The sequence below is a fragment of the Colobus angolensis genome, unplaced genomic scaffold (assembly GCF_000951035.1).
Source record: "Colobus angolensis palliatus isolate OR3802 unplaced genomic scaffold, Cang.pa_1.0 Scaffold194, whole genome shotgun sequence".
Lineage (NCBI taxonomy): Eukaryota > Metazoa > Chordata > Mammalia > Primates > Cercopithecidae > Colobus > Colobus angolensis.
Genome location: NW_012115088.1, coordinates 5,216,629 through 5,238,839, shown reverse-complemented (window position 1 = coordinate 5,238,839; position 22,211 = coordinate 5,216,629). Strand labels below are relative to the sequence as shown.

The 22,211-nt window shown below is 37.8% G+C and overlaps 1 protein-coding gene across 2 annotated transcripts in view; it reads left to right on the top strand.

The window, feature by feature from the left end:
- TRAM1 (translocation associated membrane protein 1) overlaps window positions 1-16,062 on the top strand; it is a 36,459-nt gene extending 20,397 nt beyond the window's left edge. For both annotated transcript variants that reach the window (XM_011940929.1, XM_011940930.1), the window contains 5 exons: window positions 4,417-4,487; window positions 4,594-4,698; window positions 5,704-5,847; window positions 6,167-6,327; window positions 14,500-16,062. In XM_011940929.1, the coding sequence (XP_011796319.1) occupies window positions 4,417-4,487; window positions 4,594-4,698; window positions 5,704-5,847; window positions 6,167-6,327; window positions 14,500-14,573 (555 nt within the window). In that variant the 3' untranslated portion in view covers window positions 14,574-16,062. The remainder of the gene's footprint in view (window positions 1-4,416; window positions 4,488-4,593; window positions 4,699-5,703; window positions 5,848-6,166; window positions 6,328-14,499) is intronic.
- Window positions 16,063-22,211: the final 6,149 nt, after the last annotated feature.

Here is a 22,211-nt window from a genome sequence, read left to right as displayed (position 1 = left end):
ACATTGGATTGTGTAAATATTTTTTAATAAAAAGATATTGGAATAACAACTGAAAATGGCACTTGAAGTTATTTACAATTTTAGAATTTGGTATGATTTCTCCCAGCCTTCTCTGTTCTCTCCATTTCCCCACAACCCGTGTAAATCTGTACATCCAGAGACCATGCTGCTGGTGCTAGGCAAGGCTTTGTTGTTGGCCTCAGACATGTGAACACCGTGCCATCAGGGCTGTAACCCCAGAGGAAATGGAGAACATTGCAGGAGGCTGGCCTACCACAGGGATGCTAAAAAGTAGCCATTTTCTAGATAAAATTTCTCATTTTAAAAATCATGATAAGCCAGACATGGTGGCACACACCTGTAGTCCTGGCTACTGGGGAGGCTGAGGCAAGGGGACGGCTTGATTCCAGGAGTTTGAGACCAGCCTGGGCAATATAATGAGACTCGTCTCTAAAAAATAAAATAAAACTCACAGTACACCACCCCTACTTCCATTTTTTGTAATCATTTGGGAATACCTTTATCTAGGGTGTGTGTTAAGTTAGCCACAATTCCTACCACCCCTTGAAGTATTCTACTCATCTCTTTTTTTTTTTTGGTATTATTGTTGTTGTTATCCCCATTATACAGAGAGATTAATTAGCTTGCATAAGGTCCCTCGGCTAGTAAGTGACACAAGTATTTACCCATTCTCTTACTCATTTTTACTTTTTCTGTGGTAGGCTTTGAGGTACAAACACTGTTTTAGAGACACTGGTCAGTTGGTGCAAAGCTGAATGGACCATTACTTAGAAAAAGGTTTCTTGATAATCCTATCTTTTTGAAAGCAATAGATACTATTTTTAAAACTTTTGCATAGGCATTTGATGGTTGTGAAGATGGAACCTAGTGATGGCATTTTACCCTCTATTATTATTGACTCGGTTGGCCGTCAGAAAGGTAAGACTCCTGGGCACAGTGGTGGGTGCCTGTAGTCCCAGTTACTCAGGAGGCTGAAATAGCAGGATCACTTGAGCCCTGGAGTTGGAGGCTACAGTGCACCATAAATTCACCTGTGAATAGCCACTGCACTCCAGCCTGAGTAACATAGTGAGACCATGTTTCTGTTTTTCAAAAAGAAGGTACAGGGCTAAGATACAAAGTTGAACCTGAACTTAGGAAAGAAACTCTATGGATTTTTCCTTAGCTAATGTCAAGCACAACTGTGCTTCATCTAATTGGGTTGAAATTTAAGACAAAAGATCAGAAATGGAATGGCTTTTTGAAATGTAGTTTGTTTGTAATTTATAATAGTGTTTTTAATCTTGTCAGAGAAGAAAAGAGTAGGCAGCTTAGGTTCTCTGCTAATTGACCAGTGTCAATTTTAAAAACTTAGTTGGATTTCTTTTAAATTAAAAAAAAAAAAATTCCTCATAAGTAGTTACATTGCATTATGGTTTTTCCAGCAAATTAGTTTTTTTTTTTTTTTCACATTGCCTTACTCAAGTTTTTATGCAATGAAATGAGTTTAATGAGCAGTTAAAAACTAAAAAGCTTCCCTCATAAGTTTTAAGGATTTTCTTGGTCTGTTTTCTCCTCTGAAATTTGGAGCATTGAGTAACACATATGAAAGAATGTGGCAATATTTCTTATACCTAGTCTTTTATGTGGCCACCTTCCTGCTTTGCCATATTCACATACTACTAATTCATACTTTTGGCATTTTAATTATTAAGGTATATTAAATAACAGAATATTTTGGGTTTTTGTTTTGTCTTGAGACAAGGTCTTGCTCCGTCACCCATGCTGGAGTGCAGTGGCCACAGTCACGGCTCACTGCAGCTGCAGCCTCAACCTGCCAGGCTTAAGCAGTCCTACTACTTCAGCCTCCCGAGTGGCTGGAAGTATAGGCATACACCACCATGCTTGGCTAATTTTTGTATTTTTTTAGAGATAGGGTTTCGCCATGTTGCCAAGGCTGGTTTTTGAACTCCTGGGCTCAAGCAATCCACCTTCATCAGCCTCCCAAAGGGCTGTTATTACTGGCATGATCCACCATGTTCAGCCTAAAATACTTTATTTAAAATTTTAGTTACAGTTAAATAAAAATATTTTGTTGTGTACTGTGTGCAATCATTTTGTTCGGTACCAATGTACACACCACACTGGGAAACAGTAGCATATATATAGTGGCACTTCTACATGCATTGTACGTCAAATTGCATTGATAATACTACAAGTGAGCTTTTCTGAAATTATTATAATGGAAAAGAAGAGGTTCCCTTGCAGTTGCGTGTTATCTCAACACCCTTTCTCCTTCCTTTTGTAAGCTGAAATATTTCATTGGAAATTTACAAATGATGTAGAGAGGATCTTAAGACTGTCTATTTTCAGAGATACGTCTCTCTTCAGTTGGAAGAATGACAGTAAACTTGGTATCAATTTTGCTAAGAGTCCCAAAATACAGTACTGTAAATAGTAATATTCAGACTGGCTTATGTTCTACCTAACGCTTGATCTTTGCACCATTCTTACTAAAGAAGAGTTTTCCATTTCAAAACTAGACTTTAAAAAATCTCTACTCCTCAGAAGATTTGGTGAAGTCGCTGTCTGTACTGAAACACAGAGAAATGGAGAACCAGTGGACCTGAACTCAACTATGCTAAATGCAAGAGATAAGTTTAGTGAGGCTGCAGAAGAACACGGTTCAGCCTGCCAGCAGCAACCCAGCATTTCCATCGTTCTAATTAGTAGCTGTAGAACATGAATAATACTCACTAGACTAATATAATCCTTGTAAATATATATACGAAGAAAACAAAGGAAATTACAATTGAGATATAGGTGTTTCATCAGTCAGTAGGCTGGCCTGTTGAGCTTATCACTGTCAGTGTTTTGTAAACATTTTTACTGCAACCAAAGATGAAAAACTTTTTACATCATAATTCATTTTGTGTGTGTGTGTAAAATATGGAATAGAATTTTCATAATACAGTGTGCTATATACTCTAGCATTTTCTTTTTCTTTTTTTTTTTTTTGAGACAGGGTCTCGCTCTGCCACCCATGACTGGAGCGCAGTCATGCAATCCTAACTCACTGCATCCTTGAACTCCTGGGCTCAAGCAATCTTTCTGCCTCAGCTCCCCAAGTAGCTAGGACTACAGGCACATGCCACCATGCCTGGCTAATTTAAAAAAAAAAAAAATTTGTAGAGATGGGGTCTCTCTATGTTGCCCAGGCTAGACTCAAACTCCCAGCTTCAAACAATCCTCCTGTCTCAGCCTCCCAAAGTGCTGGGATGAGAAGTGTTAGTCACGGTGCCTGGTCACATTTTCTATTTTATTTCATGTTTTAAAAGATGCTGGTGTGACCCCTAAATTGATTTCATGATCCACTAGTAGGTCTTTTTTTAAGAGACAGAATCTTGCTCTGTCACCCAAGCTGGAGTACAGTGGCATGATCATAGCTTACTGTAGCCTCGAACTCCTGTGTTCAAGTGATGCTCCTCACATGTCTGCCTCCTGAGTAGCTGGGACCATCACACCCAGCTAATTGTAGTTTTTGTAGAGATGGGGTCTTGCTGTGTTGCCCAGGTTGATCTCAAACTCCTGGTCTCAAGTGATCCTCCCACCTCGGCCTCCCAGAGTGCTGGTATTACGGGCATGAACCATCACACTTGGCCCCACTAGTGGGTCTTGACTTGTGTTTTCTAAAAATACTGTTTCTGAGATAACCAGTTCAGCTAGATAACTGTGGGAGAAAAAATGAAGTTAAACTAAAATCTAGGTACTTGGGCTTACAAAGTAATTGAGGAAAAATAATACACAATTAAGGGGTAGTATAAATGAGAATAAAAAATGTTAAACTTAAGTTGACTGACAAGGGACTAAAGCATAAGCTGAAAATATGAATGCTATTTTAGGTAGACAAGTGTCTCTACTACTATAAACATAACAATTTTAATATTAGAGGAACATCAAATTGTCAGCATGTAACTATGGTTAATATTGTGTCATTTAATACATGTTCATTAGAAACAAGAGCCATAGATCTTAGCTCTAAAGGGGATTTTGAGTTTATCTGATTGAAGCAAATCTAAGTATTCACATTTTACAGATGAAATAACTGAAGCCAGCAGAGGTTACGTGACTTGCTAATGCTATATACCTAATTGAGGATGAGAGATTGGGGTGGGGTCAGGGCAGAATAGCTTTCAGATCTCCTACTTCTGCATTTTTCACTTACTCTTAAAGAACAGAAATGAGCCAAGCACAGTGGGTCACACCTGAAATCCTAACCCTTTGGAAGGCCAAGGTTGGGAGATCTCTTGAGTCCAAGGGTTTGAGACCAGCCTGGGCAACATAGCAAGACCCCACCTCTTAAAAAAAGGAAAGGAATGTTTTAGCATGTTTTAATCTATAATGTATTTTTTACAGGAGGATATTCCTCGTCAGCTTGTCTACATTGGTCTTTACCTCTTCCACATTGCTGGAGCTTACCTTTTGAAGTGAGTTGGGATATTTCATGGGTGTGTAAGTAGGCTGGGCAGATAGTATGCTGACCTGTCTTAATTGATAATTAATCTTCCCATTTTCAATTTGCTCTTTTAACAGCTTGAATCATCTAGGACTTGTTCTTCTGGTGCTACATTATTTTGTTGAATTTCTTTTCCACATTTCCCGCTTGTTTTATTTTAGCAATGAAAAGTATCAGAAAGGGTGAGTTGTTTAGCCATTCTATTTCTCGTGTAGTAAATATTTAAAGTCATTGCCTAACATTGCCAAGATCCATGCTTTTGGCCATTATATTACTTTTTAAGCGATTAGTAGCTGCTTTAAATAAAATGAAATTATTTCTCTATTCAGACTTTGTATTTTACTCTCTAAAATGGAGCCTTTCTCAGCTAGAGAGATACTGAATTATATCTTGCCATTTTGAAGGCTTCGTGGGTTTACTTTCCTGTTATAACTTCTACTTTGTTTATTGAATCGTTTTTCTTTGGAGGAGTGATAGAGAAGTGAACTCTCAGAAGAAAATGAAACAATAGATAATTAGCCTTATAGATAACTAAAATATATTGATGGGGAAATTGAACTGAAAACAGAATTGGAGAGGTATAACTTGTAAAGAGTGCAAAGTTGTCTTAAAAAAAGTAAAACTGGGACTCTTAATTGAGAATTAGGCATCCTGTTCTTTATAACACAGCTTTTTTGGTTTGTTTTGTCTAGCATTTTCCAAAATTATTCTGAATACTAGTAGTTCTGAGGAACATTAATAGTTCTTATACAAGAAAAGAGATAAGCTAAACAGAAAATTAAACATTTATTTACTGGATTTTTTTAGAAATTTAAATAGGCTAGTATGTATTATATCTCTTTGAGTGTGGTATATAGGCTTTCCCAGATATTTGACACAAAATTCTTTTTTGCAGAATAAGAAATGCTATTTTAATATGCCTTTACTTAATAGGAATCTAGTTTCTTTTTATTTATTTATTTATTTTGAGATGGAGTTTCGCTGTTGTTGCCCAGGCTGGAGTGCAGTTGCACGATCTCGGCTCACTGCAACTTCCACCTTCCAGTTTCAAGCGATTCTCCTGCCTCAGCCCCCCAAGTAGCTGGGATTACAGGCGTCTGCCACCACGCCTGACTTAGGAATCTAATTTCTAATAGAATCTTGTTTTTGAGATTTCAGGAATTTGACTTACAGTCTTTTTCTTGCAGATTTTCTCTGTGGGCAGTTCTTTTTGTTTTTGGAAGACTTCTGACTTTAATTCTTTCAGTACTGACTGTTGGTTTTGGCCTTGCAAGAGCAGAGAATCAGAAGCTGGATTTCAGTACTGGAAACTTCAATGTGTTGGCTGTTAGGTATAATCAATTTAACTTTTTTTTCACTTTGTACAGCTAGATGATATATATTATCAGTTTCTCTGTGTTGAATCATCTAAAAAAAGGATGAATATGAGGTTGGGGAAAATACTCATTTGATTTTATTTCATACCTTTTGCTATTTTACATGTCTGAAGTGAAGTACTAAAGCATTTAACTTTTAGGATAAATTATTAATGCACTGATTGTTAATACAATTTTCTCAAAATTATTACTAAATACTATTAAAGAAGATAGAATGTATTCAGTGGCATTGTTTTTTATACACTGTAACTTTTTATTTCTTAATATTTCTTAGAATTGCTGTTCTGGCATCCATTTGCATTACTCAAGCATTCATGATGTGGAAGTTCATTAATTTTCAGCTTCGGAGGTGGAGGGAACAGTCTGCTTTTCAGGCACCAGCTGTGAAGAAGAAACCAACGGTAACTAAAGGCAGATCTTCTAAAAAAGGAACAGGTTTGTATTCAGGAAGCAATGAAAAACTCATAGAAGTAGAAAACTTTTTAAAAATTTGTTGTGGGATCTTATTTATTAGTTTGAAGGTCTTATAAAGAAAATATTATTCTGCTTTTTAACAAAATTAGAGGCAAAGTAATCTTACTGCATTCCACAATTGGGTGATCCCTTGGATGAGGAAACTCAGTTACTCCCCTCAAAAGCTGTCCACTAAATTTCTCTTTGACAAGTTTTCCCTTCTTGGTTACCTTTGAGCCACTTTAGACCAAACTTTATGGACAGGTTTAGTGAATAACTAAACTAGAGGATGGTCGTTTGTTTTCAAGCATCTTATTCACATTTTAAAAAGCTCTTCACAACCTCTTCCCATCTGCCCATTTGTCCCAAGTGGAATAGCTTTTTTTTTTTTTTATAACTTCTGATTGCTTGATTCTTTGTCTTTAAGCCTTCATTTAACCTGTTTTCTCTTTATGGCTTTTGCAAAAATTGAAAATGCATTGATACTACAGTTAATTTTTTCAGTGTGTGTATGGTATTATGCTTAGAGCTGTAACACAGGAAGTTCCAGTTTTTAGAATACATCCACTCTGGTTTACTCCTTTCTAAGTATTAATACCTGATAATTTACATCCTTCAGCCTGTTTTTTTTTTTTCAAGTTTGTCCCAGCAAGTCTTGGCCCTTTGCATTTTCTTAATACATTTTAGTACAACCTGAGCTGGGCGCAGTGGGGGGTGCCTGTAGTCCAGCTATTCAGGAGGCTGAGGCAGGAGGATCACTTGAACCCAGAGTTCAGGGTTGCAGTGCACAATGATCGTGCCTGTGAAAAGCTACTGCACTCCAGCCTGGGCAACATAGTGCCTCTTTAGAAAAAAAAAAAAAAAATTGTACAACCTGGTCAATTTCCACAAAAATTGCTGGGATAGAGTTGAAATAACATCACATCTATAGATCAATTTAGGGATAACTGACTATTTCAACCTGATATATACCTCTGTTTATTTAGGTTGTCTTTCATTTCTCCAAGTAATATTTTTTATTAAAATGGGATGTAATTCACATACAATAAGATTTATCCTTTAAAGTATACATTTCAGTCATTTTTAACAGATGTTCACAAAATTGTGCAAACCACTATCTAATTCCGGAATATTTTTATCACTGCAAAAAAAACCCCATGCCCATTAGCATCACTTCACATTTCCCCGTTCATTCTGCTCCGGTACTCTCTAATCTATTTTCTGTCTCTAAGGATTGGCCTTTTCTGGACATTTCATATAAACAGAACCATGTGATATGTGGTCTTTTGCAATTAGATAATGTTTTGAGGTTCATCCATGTCATAGTATATATAAAGACTTCATTTGTTTTTACAACCAAATAATATTCCATTGTGTGGAACCTTATTGTATGGATATATACCGTGTTTTGTTTATCCATTCATCATTTGATGGACATTTGAGTGCCTTTTACTTTTTGGCTATTACTAATAATGATTCTGTGAACATTTAGGTGCAAGTTTTTGTTCGAACATGTGTTTTCATTCTCTTGGGTACATACATAGGAATGGAATTTCCAAGTCATGCTGTAACTATGTTTAACATTTTGAGGGAACTGCCAAACTGTTCTTTGAAGTGGCTATACTATTTTTACACTCAGTTTAACATCCTGATATTCAGTTGTCCTTGTGCCATTTGTTAAAAAGACTCCTTCACTATTGAACTGTCTTGATGCCCTTTTCAAAAATCATTTTTAAAAAAAGTTTTATTTCTGGATCATGAATTTTATTGCATTTATTGGTAAATCGATTCTTATGCCAGTACCACACTCTCTTGATTGCTGTAGCTTTGTAGTAAGTTTTGAAAGCAGGTAATGTGAGTCCCCAATGTTGTTCTTTTTCATGATGTTTTGGTTATTCTGGGTTTCTTACATTTCCATATGAGTTTTTATTTAAGTGACAGGATCTTGCTGTGTTGCCCAGGCTACTCTTGAACTCTTAGGCTCAAGGGATTCTCCCATCTCAGCCTCCCAAGTTGCTGGGACTATACCCAGCCATTTTAATATGAATTTTATAATGAGCTTGTCAGTTTCTGCAAAAAAGCCAGCTGGGGTTTTGGTATGGATTACCTTCAATCTGTAGGTTGATATGCAGAGTATGAACATGAATGTCTGTTTATTTAGATCTTTAATCTCTTTCAGTTATAGTTATCAGTGTATATATCTTGCAGTTGATTAAATTTAACCCTATTCTTTTGGATGCTGTTGTAAAATAGAACCATCTTCTTAATTCCATTTTCAGATTCTTCATTGCCAGTGTATATGAAATACAATTCATGGCCGGGCGCGGTGGCTCAAGCCTGTAATCCCAGCACTTTGGGAGGCCGAGACGGGCGGATCACGAGGTCAGGAGATTGAGACCATCCTGGCTAACCCGGTGAAACCCCGTCTCTACTAAAAAATACAAAAAACTAGCCGGGCGCGGTGGCGGGCACCTGTAGTCCCAGCTACTCGGGAGGCTGAGGCAGGAGAATGGCGTGAACCCTGGGGGGTGGAGCCTGCAGTGAGCTGAGATCTGGCCACTGCACTCCAGCCTGGGCGGCAGAGCGAGACTCTGTCTCAAAAAAAAAAAAAAAAAAAAAAGAGATACAAATCACTTTTGTATATTGATCTTGTATCCTGCAACCTTGCTGAATTTATTTATTCAAATAGATTTTTGTTTTTTGTCTTTTGGTGGGCAGTCTGGATGTTTTCTATTGCATTTTGCCCTGTCTAAAACCTCAAGTACTGAACAGAAATAGAACAGACATCCTTGTCTTGTTTTTGATCTTAGGGGTAGGCATCCGTCCAGTCTTTTACCATTAAGTATGATGTTAGCTATGGGTTTTTCATAAATGACCTTTATCAGGTTGAGGAAGTTCCCCTCTGATTCCTGGTTTGTTTGTTTTTGTCATGGAAGGTTGTTAGATTTTGTCAACTGCTTTTTTTCCTGCATCTATTAAGATAACCTCGTGGGGTTTTCTTATTTTTTTCTGTTGGTATTATAGATTACATTGATTTTCAGATGTTAAACCAACGTTACATTCCTGGGATAAATTTCACTTGGTTATGGTGTATGATCCTTTTTATCTCTTGATGGATTTGGTATGCAAGTATTTTGTTGAGGTTTTTTTGTGTCTGTATTCATAAAAGATATTGGTGTGTATTTTTCTTGCAACATCCTTGTCTGGTTTTAGTATCAAGATAATACTGGCTTCATAGAACGAACTGGGCAGTGTTTTTTCCTTTTCTGTTTTTTGGAAGAGTTCTTCACTTGATCTTAGCCAAAATGCCAAGAAACAGTGGAAGAGTTGTTGAAGGAGATATTTTATAGGTTTCTGTATAGGAATCTCATACATTTTTCATTAAACTTATTCTCAGGTATTTTCTTTTTTAAGCTAATGTACATGCTCTTTTTAAAAAACAATTTTAACTATTTGTTACATAGTAATGCCATTTGTTTTCTTTAAGATACTATCTGTGTACTGAAAAAATCTTCCTAATTCACTTAAAGTTTACACTAAAATATACAGTTATATCATCTATAAATATTATACTTTTTCATTTTCTTCCTGTATTACACTAGCTAGGACTATACCATAATATTGAATAGAAGAAATGAATACTCTTGTTCCTTATATAAGAGGGAGACCTTTCGGTAGTTCATTATTAAGAATATTTTGTAGATGCCCTTTACTCAGTTCTCTTCTATTATATTCTTTACTAAGAGTTTGTGTCCATGACTTGTAGAATGTTAAGAAATGGTTTTTCTGCAACATTTAGTCATAGAATTTTTCTTTATTCTGTTAATGTTGTGAATTGCATTGACTATCAATGTTAAAATAATTTTGCATTTCTGACATGCATCCAAGTTGGTGATAATACAGTAGTCTCCCTGGGGGAATACATTCCAAAACCTCCAATGGATGCCTGAAACCAGGGGTGGTATCAAACTCTATATAGTCATGTGCTAAATAATGACATTTCAGTCAACAGCTATACAACATATGTGCATACATGACTCATTTATGACACTGGTCCTATAAAATTATGCTGTATTTCTCCTACACCATTTCTATGTTTAGATATGTTTAGATGCATACATAGTTACCACTGTATTACAGTTGCCCACAGTATTCCATACAGTAACATGCTGTGCCGGTTTTTAGCCTAGGAGCAATAGGCTATAACATATAGCCTGGGTGTGTGGTAGGCTCTCCATATAGATTTGTGGAAGTACATTCTGTGATGTTCACACAATGATGAAATTGCCTGACACATTTCTTAAAACATAGCCTGTTAAGTGGTGTATGACTCTATATACTATGTTTTCTCCTAATATAGCTATGATAAAGTTTTATTTATAAATTAGTCACATATAACAGCATATTGTAGCAAAAGTTAATTGAATGTGGTATTTTTCTCTCTCAAAATATTGTATAGTACTCACCTATTTTCAGACCATGGTTGACTGTGGGTAACTGAAACATGGAAAGCAACACTGCAAATAAGGGCAGACCATTGTACATCACTTTTGCAGAATTCCCTTTTTCATTATTTCATTAGGATTTTTGCATCTAAGCATTTGGAAGTGTTCACCAGCTAAGCCCTCTGACCTAGAGTCTTCTTTTTTTCTGAAACAGGGCCTTGCTCTGTCACCCAGACTGGGGTGCAGTGGCATGATCTTGGCTCACTGCAGCCTCAACTTTGTGGGCTCAAGCAATCCTCCCACCTCAGCCTCCTGAGTAGCTGGGGCTACAGGCACATGTCACCACACCACTAGTTTTTGTTTTTTGTAGAGATGGGATTTCACCATGTCACCCAGGATAGTCTCAAACTCCTATACCGAAGTGATCTGCCCACCAGACTCAACCAATTGGCTGGGCACCCAGCACTTTGGGAGGCTAAGGTGGGTGGATCACTTGAGCCCAGGAGTTCAAGACCAACCTGGGCAACAAGGCAAAACTCCATCTTTACAAAAAAATACAAAAATGAACCAGGAATGGTGGTGCATGCCTGGAGTCCCAGTACTTGGGAGGCTGAGGCGGGAGGATCCCTTGATCCTGATGTCACCCTTGAGGTGTCACTTCAGCAGCTGGAAACCTCTATGACTGGTGGTGCCTTCTGCCTGAGTATTGCTTGCACCCACTGGGCTCATTCCACCCACTCAGCCTGACAGGCTGTGCTTGACTTGAGCTGCCGGCCCAGATCCCACACCTGCCAAGCATGAGCCAGGGGCGGAGCAACAGGGGGTGTGTGGGCAAGCACACACAAGGTCTGGCCACTGCGCACAGCCAGGCACACAGGCTTCTGCTGCAGGGCAGGCAGCTCTAGGCACCAGCACAGGTGCTGGCTCTGTGTGAGGCTGCAGCTGGACCAGATGTACTGCATGTGGCTTCCACTGCAGGCATCCATGACTGGACAAGGGGAACGTGGTGGAATCCCCAGAGTTTGGAGGTGGCCAGAACCACAGAACCCCAAAGAGGGTGTCACAGCACTGCCTCAGGGAGCCCCTAGATCTGGGCTTCCCAAAGGACCACAGCTCTTCTCTCGTTGTCATGCGCAGCGTGGTGAGCAGGGGGTCATGTTTCAGCCTTGTTTGTGCTACAGCCCTTTTAGTCCCGCCATTCAGCAGGTCCCAAGTTCTTGTCCTACATCCAGGAAGAATGAGATACGCAGGCAACTGGAAGATGAGCAAGGCAGAGAGGAGGTTCATTGAGAGGCGGAACAGTTCCTAGAAGACCTGAAGTGGTTAGCTCCTTTCCACAGGCAGGTCATCTCATCATCTGTGCAGCTGTCATGGTTAGCTCCTATCCACAACCTCATCATCTGCCCAAGTCTGGCTGAGTCCAGGATTTTTATAAGCTTCAAGGAGGAGGAAGTGCATAATGATTGGTCCATGGGCAGGCCCAGAAAAAGCACTATAAGTTCTCACTTCAGTCCATGGAACTAGCGGCCGGGCCCCCAGGTTTGAGGCCATCCCTGGCTTGAAGAGGGGGGCTTCACCAGGGGCCCACGCCTTTCTGCCGAGGAACCTCTCTGCCTCCTGCTGCCATCAACCTACCATCCATGGTGCCTAGGCTGGTCATGCCAAGAGATGCCTGCAGGCCCACACCAAGCTGCCCTCAGCCCCCCTCGGCCTCCCTCTCATGCTTGTCAGCACCCACAGTCCTGATGGCCAAGGGAGCAGGGAGCTGGCATATCAGCGCTGCTCTAATCCCATGGTCAGTCTCACCTTCACTCCAAAATAGTAGTGGATGCCAGGAGCTGTAGAGTGGCCAGGCAGCGGGAGCAGGCTCTTCCAAGCCTGCAGAGGCAGTGGGGCTTCCCGGGCCCCCAAGGGCTACGGCTGGGTGGCTGCAGCTGCGCCCAGGAGTGCAGGGCTCCCACCCCTCCAACTCTGAAAGGGATGGGGCTCCTGCTAGCTATGTGAAGCATGCAGCCCTGGCTGCACCTCCCACACTACAGCCAATGTCATGGCAATAGCCACTCCATATGGGCTGCTGCTGCCATCACTGAGAAGTGGAGGTTGCAGTGAGTGGAGATCATGTTGCTGGACTCCAGCTGGGATAACAGAGTGAGACCCTGTCTCGGAAAAAAAAAAAAAAAGATAATACTATTATTCACATTTTCTGTTTCTTAGTTGTTTCTCTTTTGGTAAACAGTGTTTTTCAAGGAATTTGTCTAGTTCATAATAAATTTGCAAATACATTGGCATAAAATTATTCATATGAAATTCATATGATAATGAAGTTCACGCCTGTAAATGAGGAGTGATTCCTGTTTTTCATTTCTTGTGTTAGTAACGTAAGCCTTTTATCTTTTCTTCCATCAGTCAAAACCAACATTTGTCTTTTTGTGTTGATTTTCCTAGTTGTGTCTTTTTTGGATTATTGATTTCTATTCTTTCCTTTTCATTGGGTTTAATTTGCGGTTTTGTTTGTGATTTACCTTCTTGAGCTGGATCTTTGGAGCACTGATTTGTATCTCTTGTCATTTACATTCAGTTAAGGGTAAACTTTTCAACACCGCTTTAACAGTATTTCACAAGTTTTTTGTTTTGTTTTGTTTTGTTTTTTTGAGATGGAGTCTAGCTCTGTTGCCCAGGCTGGAGTGCAGTGGTGGGATCTCAGCTCACTGCAGCCTTCGCCTCCTGGGCTCAAGTGATTCTCCTGCCTCCCAGGTAGCCAGGATTACAGGTACCCGCCACCACACCCAGCTAATTTTTGTATTTTTAGTAGAGATGGCGTTTCACCACGTTGGCCAGGCTGATCTTGAACTCCTGACCTCAGGTGCTGCCCACCTCAATCTCCCAAAGTGCTGGGATTACAGGCGTGATCTACCGTGCCCAGTCTGTATTTCATAGGTTTCATTATGTCTTTTTCATTATTCAGTTCAATGATATCTGTGCTTGGATTCCACTTGTGCTGTGATTATAGGTGCAAGCCATTATCCCTGCCTCAAACATCCATTTCTGTATGCAACTTTTATATTTTTGGAGAGAGAGTCAGTGAGACATTTGTTACTCCATCGTAGCTTGAAGAAGGCCATTACATTAGCCAGATGTGGTGGCACATGTCTGTAGTCCCAGCTATTTGGGAGGCTGAGGTAGGAGCATCACTTGTCCCCAGGAGTTCAAGACTGCATTGAGCCATGATCATGCCACTGCACTCCAGCCTTGGTAACAGAGTGAGACCCTGTCTGAAAAAACAACAGTAACATAAATAAATAAAAAGAAGGCCATAATACACCCCTCCACATGGGAATTATCCTAAACGCCAACTTTAGCATGTTGTAAACAAATATCCCCAAGGACTTTGCTGTCAAATGTGAAAAGTTTATTTCTACAGAAGGTATTTCTCTTGATTACTATTTTTAAATTCTTGTAACTTTTTAAATAGTTTTCTGTCCTGTCACTTTTTTCTGCTTTTAATAGTAGTTTTCTTTTAATTTGCTACTTTCAGTTCATTGTGTTAAACATGTTACCAGGTTTTGTGATTGGTTCAATACTGGTAAATAAATTTCACCTGAGTATATATTGGATTTTACATTTTCTTTTCTGAAGGTATCTTTACATATAAACATTATTACTTGCATTTATTTATAAAAGAGTAACACAGATTCTTTTCTTTTTGCAGAAAATGGTGTAAATGGAACATTAACTTCAAATGTAGCAGACTCTCCCCGGAATAGGAAAGAGAAATCTTCATAATGAATTATAAACTAATTGATTAATGTCCCCAAAGAAATCTGCTTTCTACTATATCTTTCAGCATTAGAGATTTTTCTGTTCTTGAAAATACAGTCTGTGCTCTTTGATTTTTGCTATTGTACTGTTTCATGCATTTTTTTAATGGGCATTTGAGGGGAGGATTATTGCTATGAATGAAAAAAATATTTTAGCTTAGACTAAGCTACCTGCCTTCAAAATAGTTTAGGGACCACCACCATGTTTTATTTTGTTTTTATTTTTGAACATTTTTCTAATGATTTGGAGAGAAAACTATTTACAAAAATTCCACATATCAGTGATACAATTTCTTGCTGTCACCAATTTTTTATAATAGCAGAGTGGCCTGTTCTAAGAAGGCCATATTTTTTAAGTTATCTTTCAGGGTAAAATGGAAATACTATAAAGTTGGATGTCAAACTTTAATATGTTTTCAGTGTTCTCTAATTTTTAGGAATTTTTGTAACCTTTACACCTGGAAAAAAAGATTTGTAAAATCACCAAAACAATTGTGTGCTTCATTTTATAGGTAGTGGTTATTAGTATTACATCCCCATTTTAAAAACAAAAACATAATGGTTACAACATGTGGAGTTTTATTGACATACGTATTAAATCAAAGTATATTCTTAAAAGTACTTGTGAAGTAAAATCTTTCTTGTGCATTTTCAATACTTGTAACCTGGAAATCAGAAAATATTTACTATGAACAGGAAAATCGGACTTATATAGCCCTTTTTGATATGTTTATTAATAATGATTCTTAATGGGGCTCATAATAAGTTTAATATGCACAGCATCTTAGAAAAGTTTAACCTGCACAACCTTTTAAAACAATGCCTACTTGATTTATATCTATAAGAAGAATGTCAGGTAATTATATTTGGAAAACATTTAATGCACTAACTTTAAAGAAATTGAAAATTCAGGTGGATAAATAGTCTTACAAAAGACAATGTGCTTTATGTTATACCTATAGCTTTGGTCCCATCTTTAATTGAGAAACATTTATCTGTATAAAACATATTTTTGGATAAATATATATATATATATATTTGTATCTCTACAGAAAGGGTCTAAAAAGCATTTGAGGAAAATATTTGGTTCCCTTTTCTATAATTATCCTTTAAGATCCGTATAGCTACATTTGGTTTATTCATTGTATTTGCAGTATATATATTGTTCCTTTCAGTGTTCACATCTTGTTCCCCATTTCTCACTTGTGTCACCACCTGTTTGTGCCATTTTTAGTGTAAAAGTTGCAGACCTATTAGATCTGCAGTTTAAGTTGCCATGCTGCTAGGAAGTTGTCCTTTTTCTTTCCAGCTGTTTACCTACTTCCTGGAAAAAGTAGTAGCTCTCTGTAGCATTATGGAGTTTCAGTGGAACCAAATCTTTGCCATTAAAAACTGGCATTATACTGAACTATACATTGAGAAATCAATCAAAATAAAAATTTTTACTTTCACAAGTTGCATCCTGGACGTTTCTGTCATTGTTGGTGTTTATGCTATTTTGGTATATAACCTCATTAAAATGTACCATATTTAAAACACTTTATAGATATTCAAAATAACCCTTTTCAAAAGTGTGTTCTGCAAATAAACAGATTCGTTCCACAGAATATTGGTGAGGACTACTGGGGGAATAGATGGTCATAACCAAATAAATCTGGGAATCACTAGATTGAACTAACCTAAAGGTGTCTCTTTATAATGGGACCATTCAGTCCTTAATATGCAAATGTGTTCCCTGGTGCACCAAGAATGTTGGCAGTGTGGGTATAATATGCAGTGTTTCCCACCTTATTTGCCTGTAGAATTTTCTGTTCATCAAATTACTACAGCACTTTGTTTTCTACAGCATACACTGTATTTATGCAAAGAAAAAAGCCCTTGATATGTAGTTACCAAGGGCTTATGTATACACACAAGCACATATACACACAAGCACATTTACAGAGAAGTAAGATTATAAATCATGAGCCCTACACCCTGCTCTCAAATGTACTGAGGAAAGTCTGTACTGGCTTCCAGATCCTGCAGAGCCTGTCATTATCACCCAGACTCAAGTCGAGCTTCGAAGCATGATGGGAATCCTGTAGGGACCTACACCTGGACAAGGCTCATGACTCTGTCTTATACCCTGGGGAACCATGAATTAGTTGCTTTGCTACTCCGGGGTTTAGTCTTTCCCTCCACAAAATGCCTCTTTGCTGCATTTTTTTTAATTGTAAATTGACAATTTATAATTGTGTGGGGGGGTCCAAAGTGGTGTTATGATTTATGAGTATAATATGGAATAATTAAGCTAGTTAACATCCATCACCTCAAATACTTAACATTTTTTGTGATTAGAACATTTAAATTTAGTTTTGAAATGTATAATACTATTATTAACTATATTTACCATGCTGTGCAATAGAACTAAAAAGAAATTCCTTCTGCCATATTTTATACCCTTTGACCATCATCTCCCCATACCCCTCAGCCCCCAGTCTTTCTAACCATCATTCTACACTCTGATTCTGTGAGTTTGTTTTAGATTCCACATACAAGTAAATAATGTGCCGTATTTGTCTTTCTGTATCTGGTTTACTTCACTTAGCAAAATGTTCTTCAGTTTCATCCATGTTGTCACAAATGACAGAATGTTTTTTTAAAGGCTGAATAGTATTCCATTGTGTGTATATACTCCATTTTCCACATTTTCTTAGCCATTCATCTGCTGATAGAGCAGACCTTAGGTTGATTCCGTAACTTGGCTATTGTGAATATAGTGCTACAGTGAACTCAGGGCTGCAAACATCTCTTCGACACACTGATTTCAAATCTTTGGGTTGAATTCCCAGAAGTGGGATTGCTGGATCATATGGTAATTCTATTTTTAGTTTTTTGAAGAACTTCAATTCAGTTTTCCTTAATGGCTGTGCTAATTTACATTCTTAACAGTGTATATTGGTTCCCTTTTCTCCATATCCTTGCCCACATCTGTTATCTTTTGTCTTTGTTATGATAGCCATTGTGATAGGTGTAAGATGACATCATATTGTGGTTTCAATTGGCAGTTTTTCCATTATGTTTCCTTTAGTAGTGTTACAGTTTCTGGTCTTACATTTAAGACCTTAATCTATTTTTGAGTTGATTTTTGCATATAGGGAAGACGAAGGTCCAATTTCATTCTGCATGTGAGTATCTAGTTTTGCTATCACCATTTATTGAAGAGACTATTCTTTTCCCATTGTATATTCTTGGCATCTTTGTGGAAAAGCAATTGACCACGTGCATACCTGCGTTCATTTATGGGCTCTCTCTTCTGTTTCATATGTACTTGGTGTTTTCGTTTTTTTGTTACATTTTGTTTTTGTTTGTTTTGCAAGTACCATGTATACTTTTGTTTTTTAAAATATATACACAGGGAGCCAGGGGTCTCACTATATTGCCCAAGCTGGTGTCAAACTCCTGGCCTTGAGCAATGCTTCTGCCTCAGTATCCCAAAGTGCTGGGATTACAAGTGTGATTACTAACTTTTTTTTTCAATAGTTTTTGGGGGACAGATGGTTTGGGTTACATGGATCAGTTATTTGGTGGTGATTTCTGAAATTTTGGTGCACTTCCCATGTGAGCAGTGTACAGCATACCCAATGTGTAGTTTTTTTATCCCTCGGTTCCCTCCTATCCTTCCCCGAGTCCCCAAAATCCATTATGTTACTTATGCCTTTACATCCTCATAGCTTAGTTCCCACTTATAAGTGAAAACATGATATTTGGTTTTCCATTCCTGAGTTACTTCACTTAGAAAAATGGTCTCCAGCTCCATCCACGTTGCTGCAAATGCCATTATTTTATTCCTTTTTGTGGCTGAGTAGTAGTCCATGGTATAAATATACCACATTTTCCTTATCAAGGTGTTGGTTGATGGGCATTTAGGCTGGTTCCATATTTTTGCAATTGCAAATTGTGTTGCTATAAACATGCGTGTGCAAGTGTCTTTTTCATATAATGACTTCTTTTCCTCTGGGCAGATACCAAGTGGAAGGACTGCTGAATCAAATGGTAGTTTTAGTTTTTTAAGGAATCTCCATACTGTTTTCTATAGCAGTTGTACTGGTTTACATTCACACCAGCAGTTTAAAAGTTCCCTTTGACAACATCCATGTTAATATCTTTTTTTTTTTTAACAATGGCCATTCTTGCAGGAGTGAGGTGGTATCTCATTGTGGTTTTAATTTGTATTTCCCTAACAATCAGTGAAGTTGGGGATTTTTTCATCATTGGCTATTCATATATTTTCTTTTGAGAATTTTCTATTCATGTCCTTTGCGCACTTTTTGATGGGATTATTTTTTTTTTTCTTACTGATTTGTTTGAATTCCTTGTAGATCTGGTTATTAGTCCTTTCTTGGATACATAGTTTGTGAATATTTTCTCCTACTCTGTGGGTTGTCTATTTACTCTGATTATTTCTTTTGCTGTGCAGAAGCTTTTTAGTTTAATTAGGTCCCATCTACTTGTTTTTTCTTTGTTGCATTCGCTTTTGGGTTCTTGGTCATGAACTCTTTGCCTAAGCCAGTATCTAGAAGAGTTTTTCTAATGTTATCTTCTAGAATTTTTATGATTTCAGGTCTTAGATTTAAGTCTTTGATCCATCTTGAGTTGATTTTTGTATAAAGTGAGAGATGGGGATCCAGTTTCATTCTACATGTGGCTTGCCAATCATCCCAGCACCATTTGTTGAATAGGGTGTCCTTTCCCTACTTTATGTTTTTGTTTGCTTTGTTTAAGATCAGTTGGCTATAAGTTTCTGGCTTTATTTCTGGGTTCTCTATTCTGTTCCACTGGTCTGTGTGCCTATTTTTATACCATGACCTTGCTGTTTTGGTAACTATAGCCTAGTTTGAAGTTGGGTAATGTGATACCTCCAGATTAGTTCTTTTTGCTTAGTCTTGCATTGGCTATATGAGCTCTTTTTATGGATCCATATGAATTTTAGGATTTTTTTTCTAGTTCTGTGAAGAATGATGATGGTATTTTGATGGGAATTGTGTTGAATCTGTAGATTGCTTTTGGCAGTTTGGTCATTTTCCCAATATTGATTCCCCATCCATGAGCATGAAATGTGTTTCCATTTGTTTGTGTCATCCATGATTTCTTTCAGCAATGTTTTGTAGTTTTCCTTATAGAGGTCTTTTACCTCCTTGGTTAGGTATATTCCTAAGTTTTGGGGGTTTGTTTGTTTTGCAGCTGTCATAAAAAGGGATTCAGTTCTTGATTTGATTCTCAGCTTGGTCATTGTTGGTATATAGCAGTACTACTGGTTTGTGCAGTTGATTTTGTATCCTGAGATTTTACTGAATTCATTATCAGATCTAGGAGCTTTTTGGATGACTCTTTAGGGTTTTCTGGGCACATGATCATATCATCGTTAAACAGCAACAGTTTTAATTCCTCTTTACTGCCTTGGATGCCCTTTATTTCTTTCTCTTGTCAGATTGCTCTGGCTAGACTTCCAGTACTGTATTGAATAGTAATGATGAAAGTGGGCATCTTTGTCTTGGTCTAGTTCTCAGGGGAAATGCTTTCAACTTTTCCCCATTCAGTGTAATGTTGACTGTGGGTCTGTCATAGATTGTCATTATTACCTTGACGTATGTCCCTCCTATGTCAATCTTGCTGAGAGTTTTAATCATAAAAGGATACTGGATTTTGTCAAATGCTTTTTTGCATCCATTGAGATGATCATAGGATTTTTGGTTTTAATTGTTTATGTGATATGTCAAAATTATTGATTTGTGTATGTTAAACCATCCCTGCATCCCTGGTATGAAACCCACTTGATGATGGTGTATTATCTTTTTGATATGCTGTTGGATTCAGTTAGCTAGTATTTTGTTGAGGATTTTTCCATCTATGTTCATCAAAGATATTGGTCTGTAGTTTTCTTTTTTTGTTATGTCCTTTACTAGTTTTGGTATTTGGCTGATACTGGCTTCATAGAGTGATTTAGAGAGGATTCCCTCTTTCACTATCTTTTAGAATAGCTTCAGTAAGATTGGTACCAATTCTTCTTGGAATGTCTGATAGGATTCAGCTGTGAATCCGTCTGTTCCTGGACTTTTTTTTTTGGCAATTTATTTTACTACTGTTTCAATCTCACTACTTGTTATTGGTCTGTTCAGAATTTCTATTTCTTCCTGATTTAATCTAGGAGGGTTGTATATTTCCAGGAATTTATCCATCTCCTCTAGATGTTCTAGTTTGTGTGCATAAAGATGTTAATAGTAGCCTTGAGTGATCGTTTGTATTTCTGTGATATTGGTTGTAATAACTCCTGTTTCATTTCTAATTGAGCCTATTTGGATATTCTTTTCTTGGTTAATCTCCCTAATGGTCTATTGATGTTTATCTTTTTAAAAAAACAGCTTTTGTTGCATTTATGTTTTTTGTTGTTGTTGTTGTTTCAATTTTATTTACTTCTCTAATTTTTGGTGTTTACTCTCTTCTGCTAGGCTTGGGTTTAGTTTTTTCTTGTTTCTCTAGTTCCCTGAGGTATGACTTAGATTGTCTATTTGTGCTCTTTCAGACTTTTTGATGTCGGCATTTAGGGCTATGAACTTTGCTCTTAGCATTGCTTTGGCTGTATCCTAGAGGTTTTGATAAGTTGTAACACTGTTATTTTTCAGTTCAAATAAATTTTTAATTTCCATCTTGATTTCATTGTTGGCCCAAAGATCATTCAAGAGCAGATTATTTAATTTCCATGTATTGTATAGTTTTGAGTGCTCTTTTTGGAGTTAACTTCCAGTTTTATTCCACTGTAGTCTGAAAAGATACTTGATATAATTTTGATTTTCTTAAATTTACTGAGACTTGTTTTGTGGCCTATCAAATGGTCTATCTTGGAGAATGTTCCATGTGCTCATGAAAAGAGCATATGCTGATGAATGTATGTATAGTCTGCAGTTATTGGATAGAATGTTCTATAAATATCAGTTAAGTCTATTCTGGGGTATACTTTAAGTTCATTGTTTCTTTGTCGACTTCTATCTTTTTTTTTTTTTTTTTTTTGACGGAGTCTCGCTCTGTCGCCCAGGCTGGAGTGCAGTGGCCGGATCTCAGCTCACTGCTAGCTCTGTCTCCCGGGTTCACGCCATTCTCCTGCCTCAGCCTCCCGAGTAGCTGGGACTACAGGCGCCCGCCATCTCGCCCGGCTAGTTTTTTGTTTTTTAGTAGAGACGGGGTTTCACTGTGTTAGCCAGGATGGTCTCGATCTCCTGACCTTGTGATCCGCCCGTCTCGGCCTCCCAAAGTGCTGGGATTACAGGCTTGAGCCACTGCGCCCGGCCGTTGACTTCTATCTTGATGACCTGTCTCCTGCTGTCAGTGGAGTACTAAAGTCCCCTACTATTATTGCACTGCCGTCTATCTCATTTCTTAGGTCTAGTAGTAATTGTTTTATAAATTTGGGAGTTCTAGTATTGGTACATATATATGTAGGATTATGATATTTTTCTGTTGGACTAACCCTTTTATCATTATGTAATGTCCCTCTTTGTCCTTTTAAACTGTTGTTCCTTTAAAGTCTTTTGTCTGATACAAAAGTAGCTACTCCTGATTACTT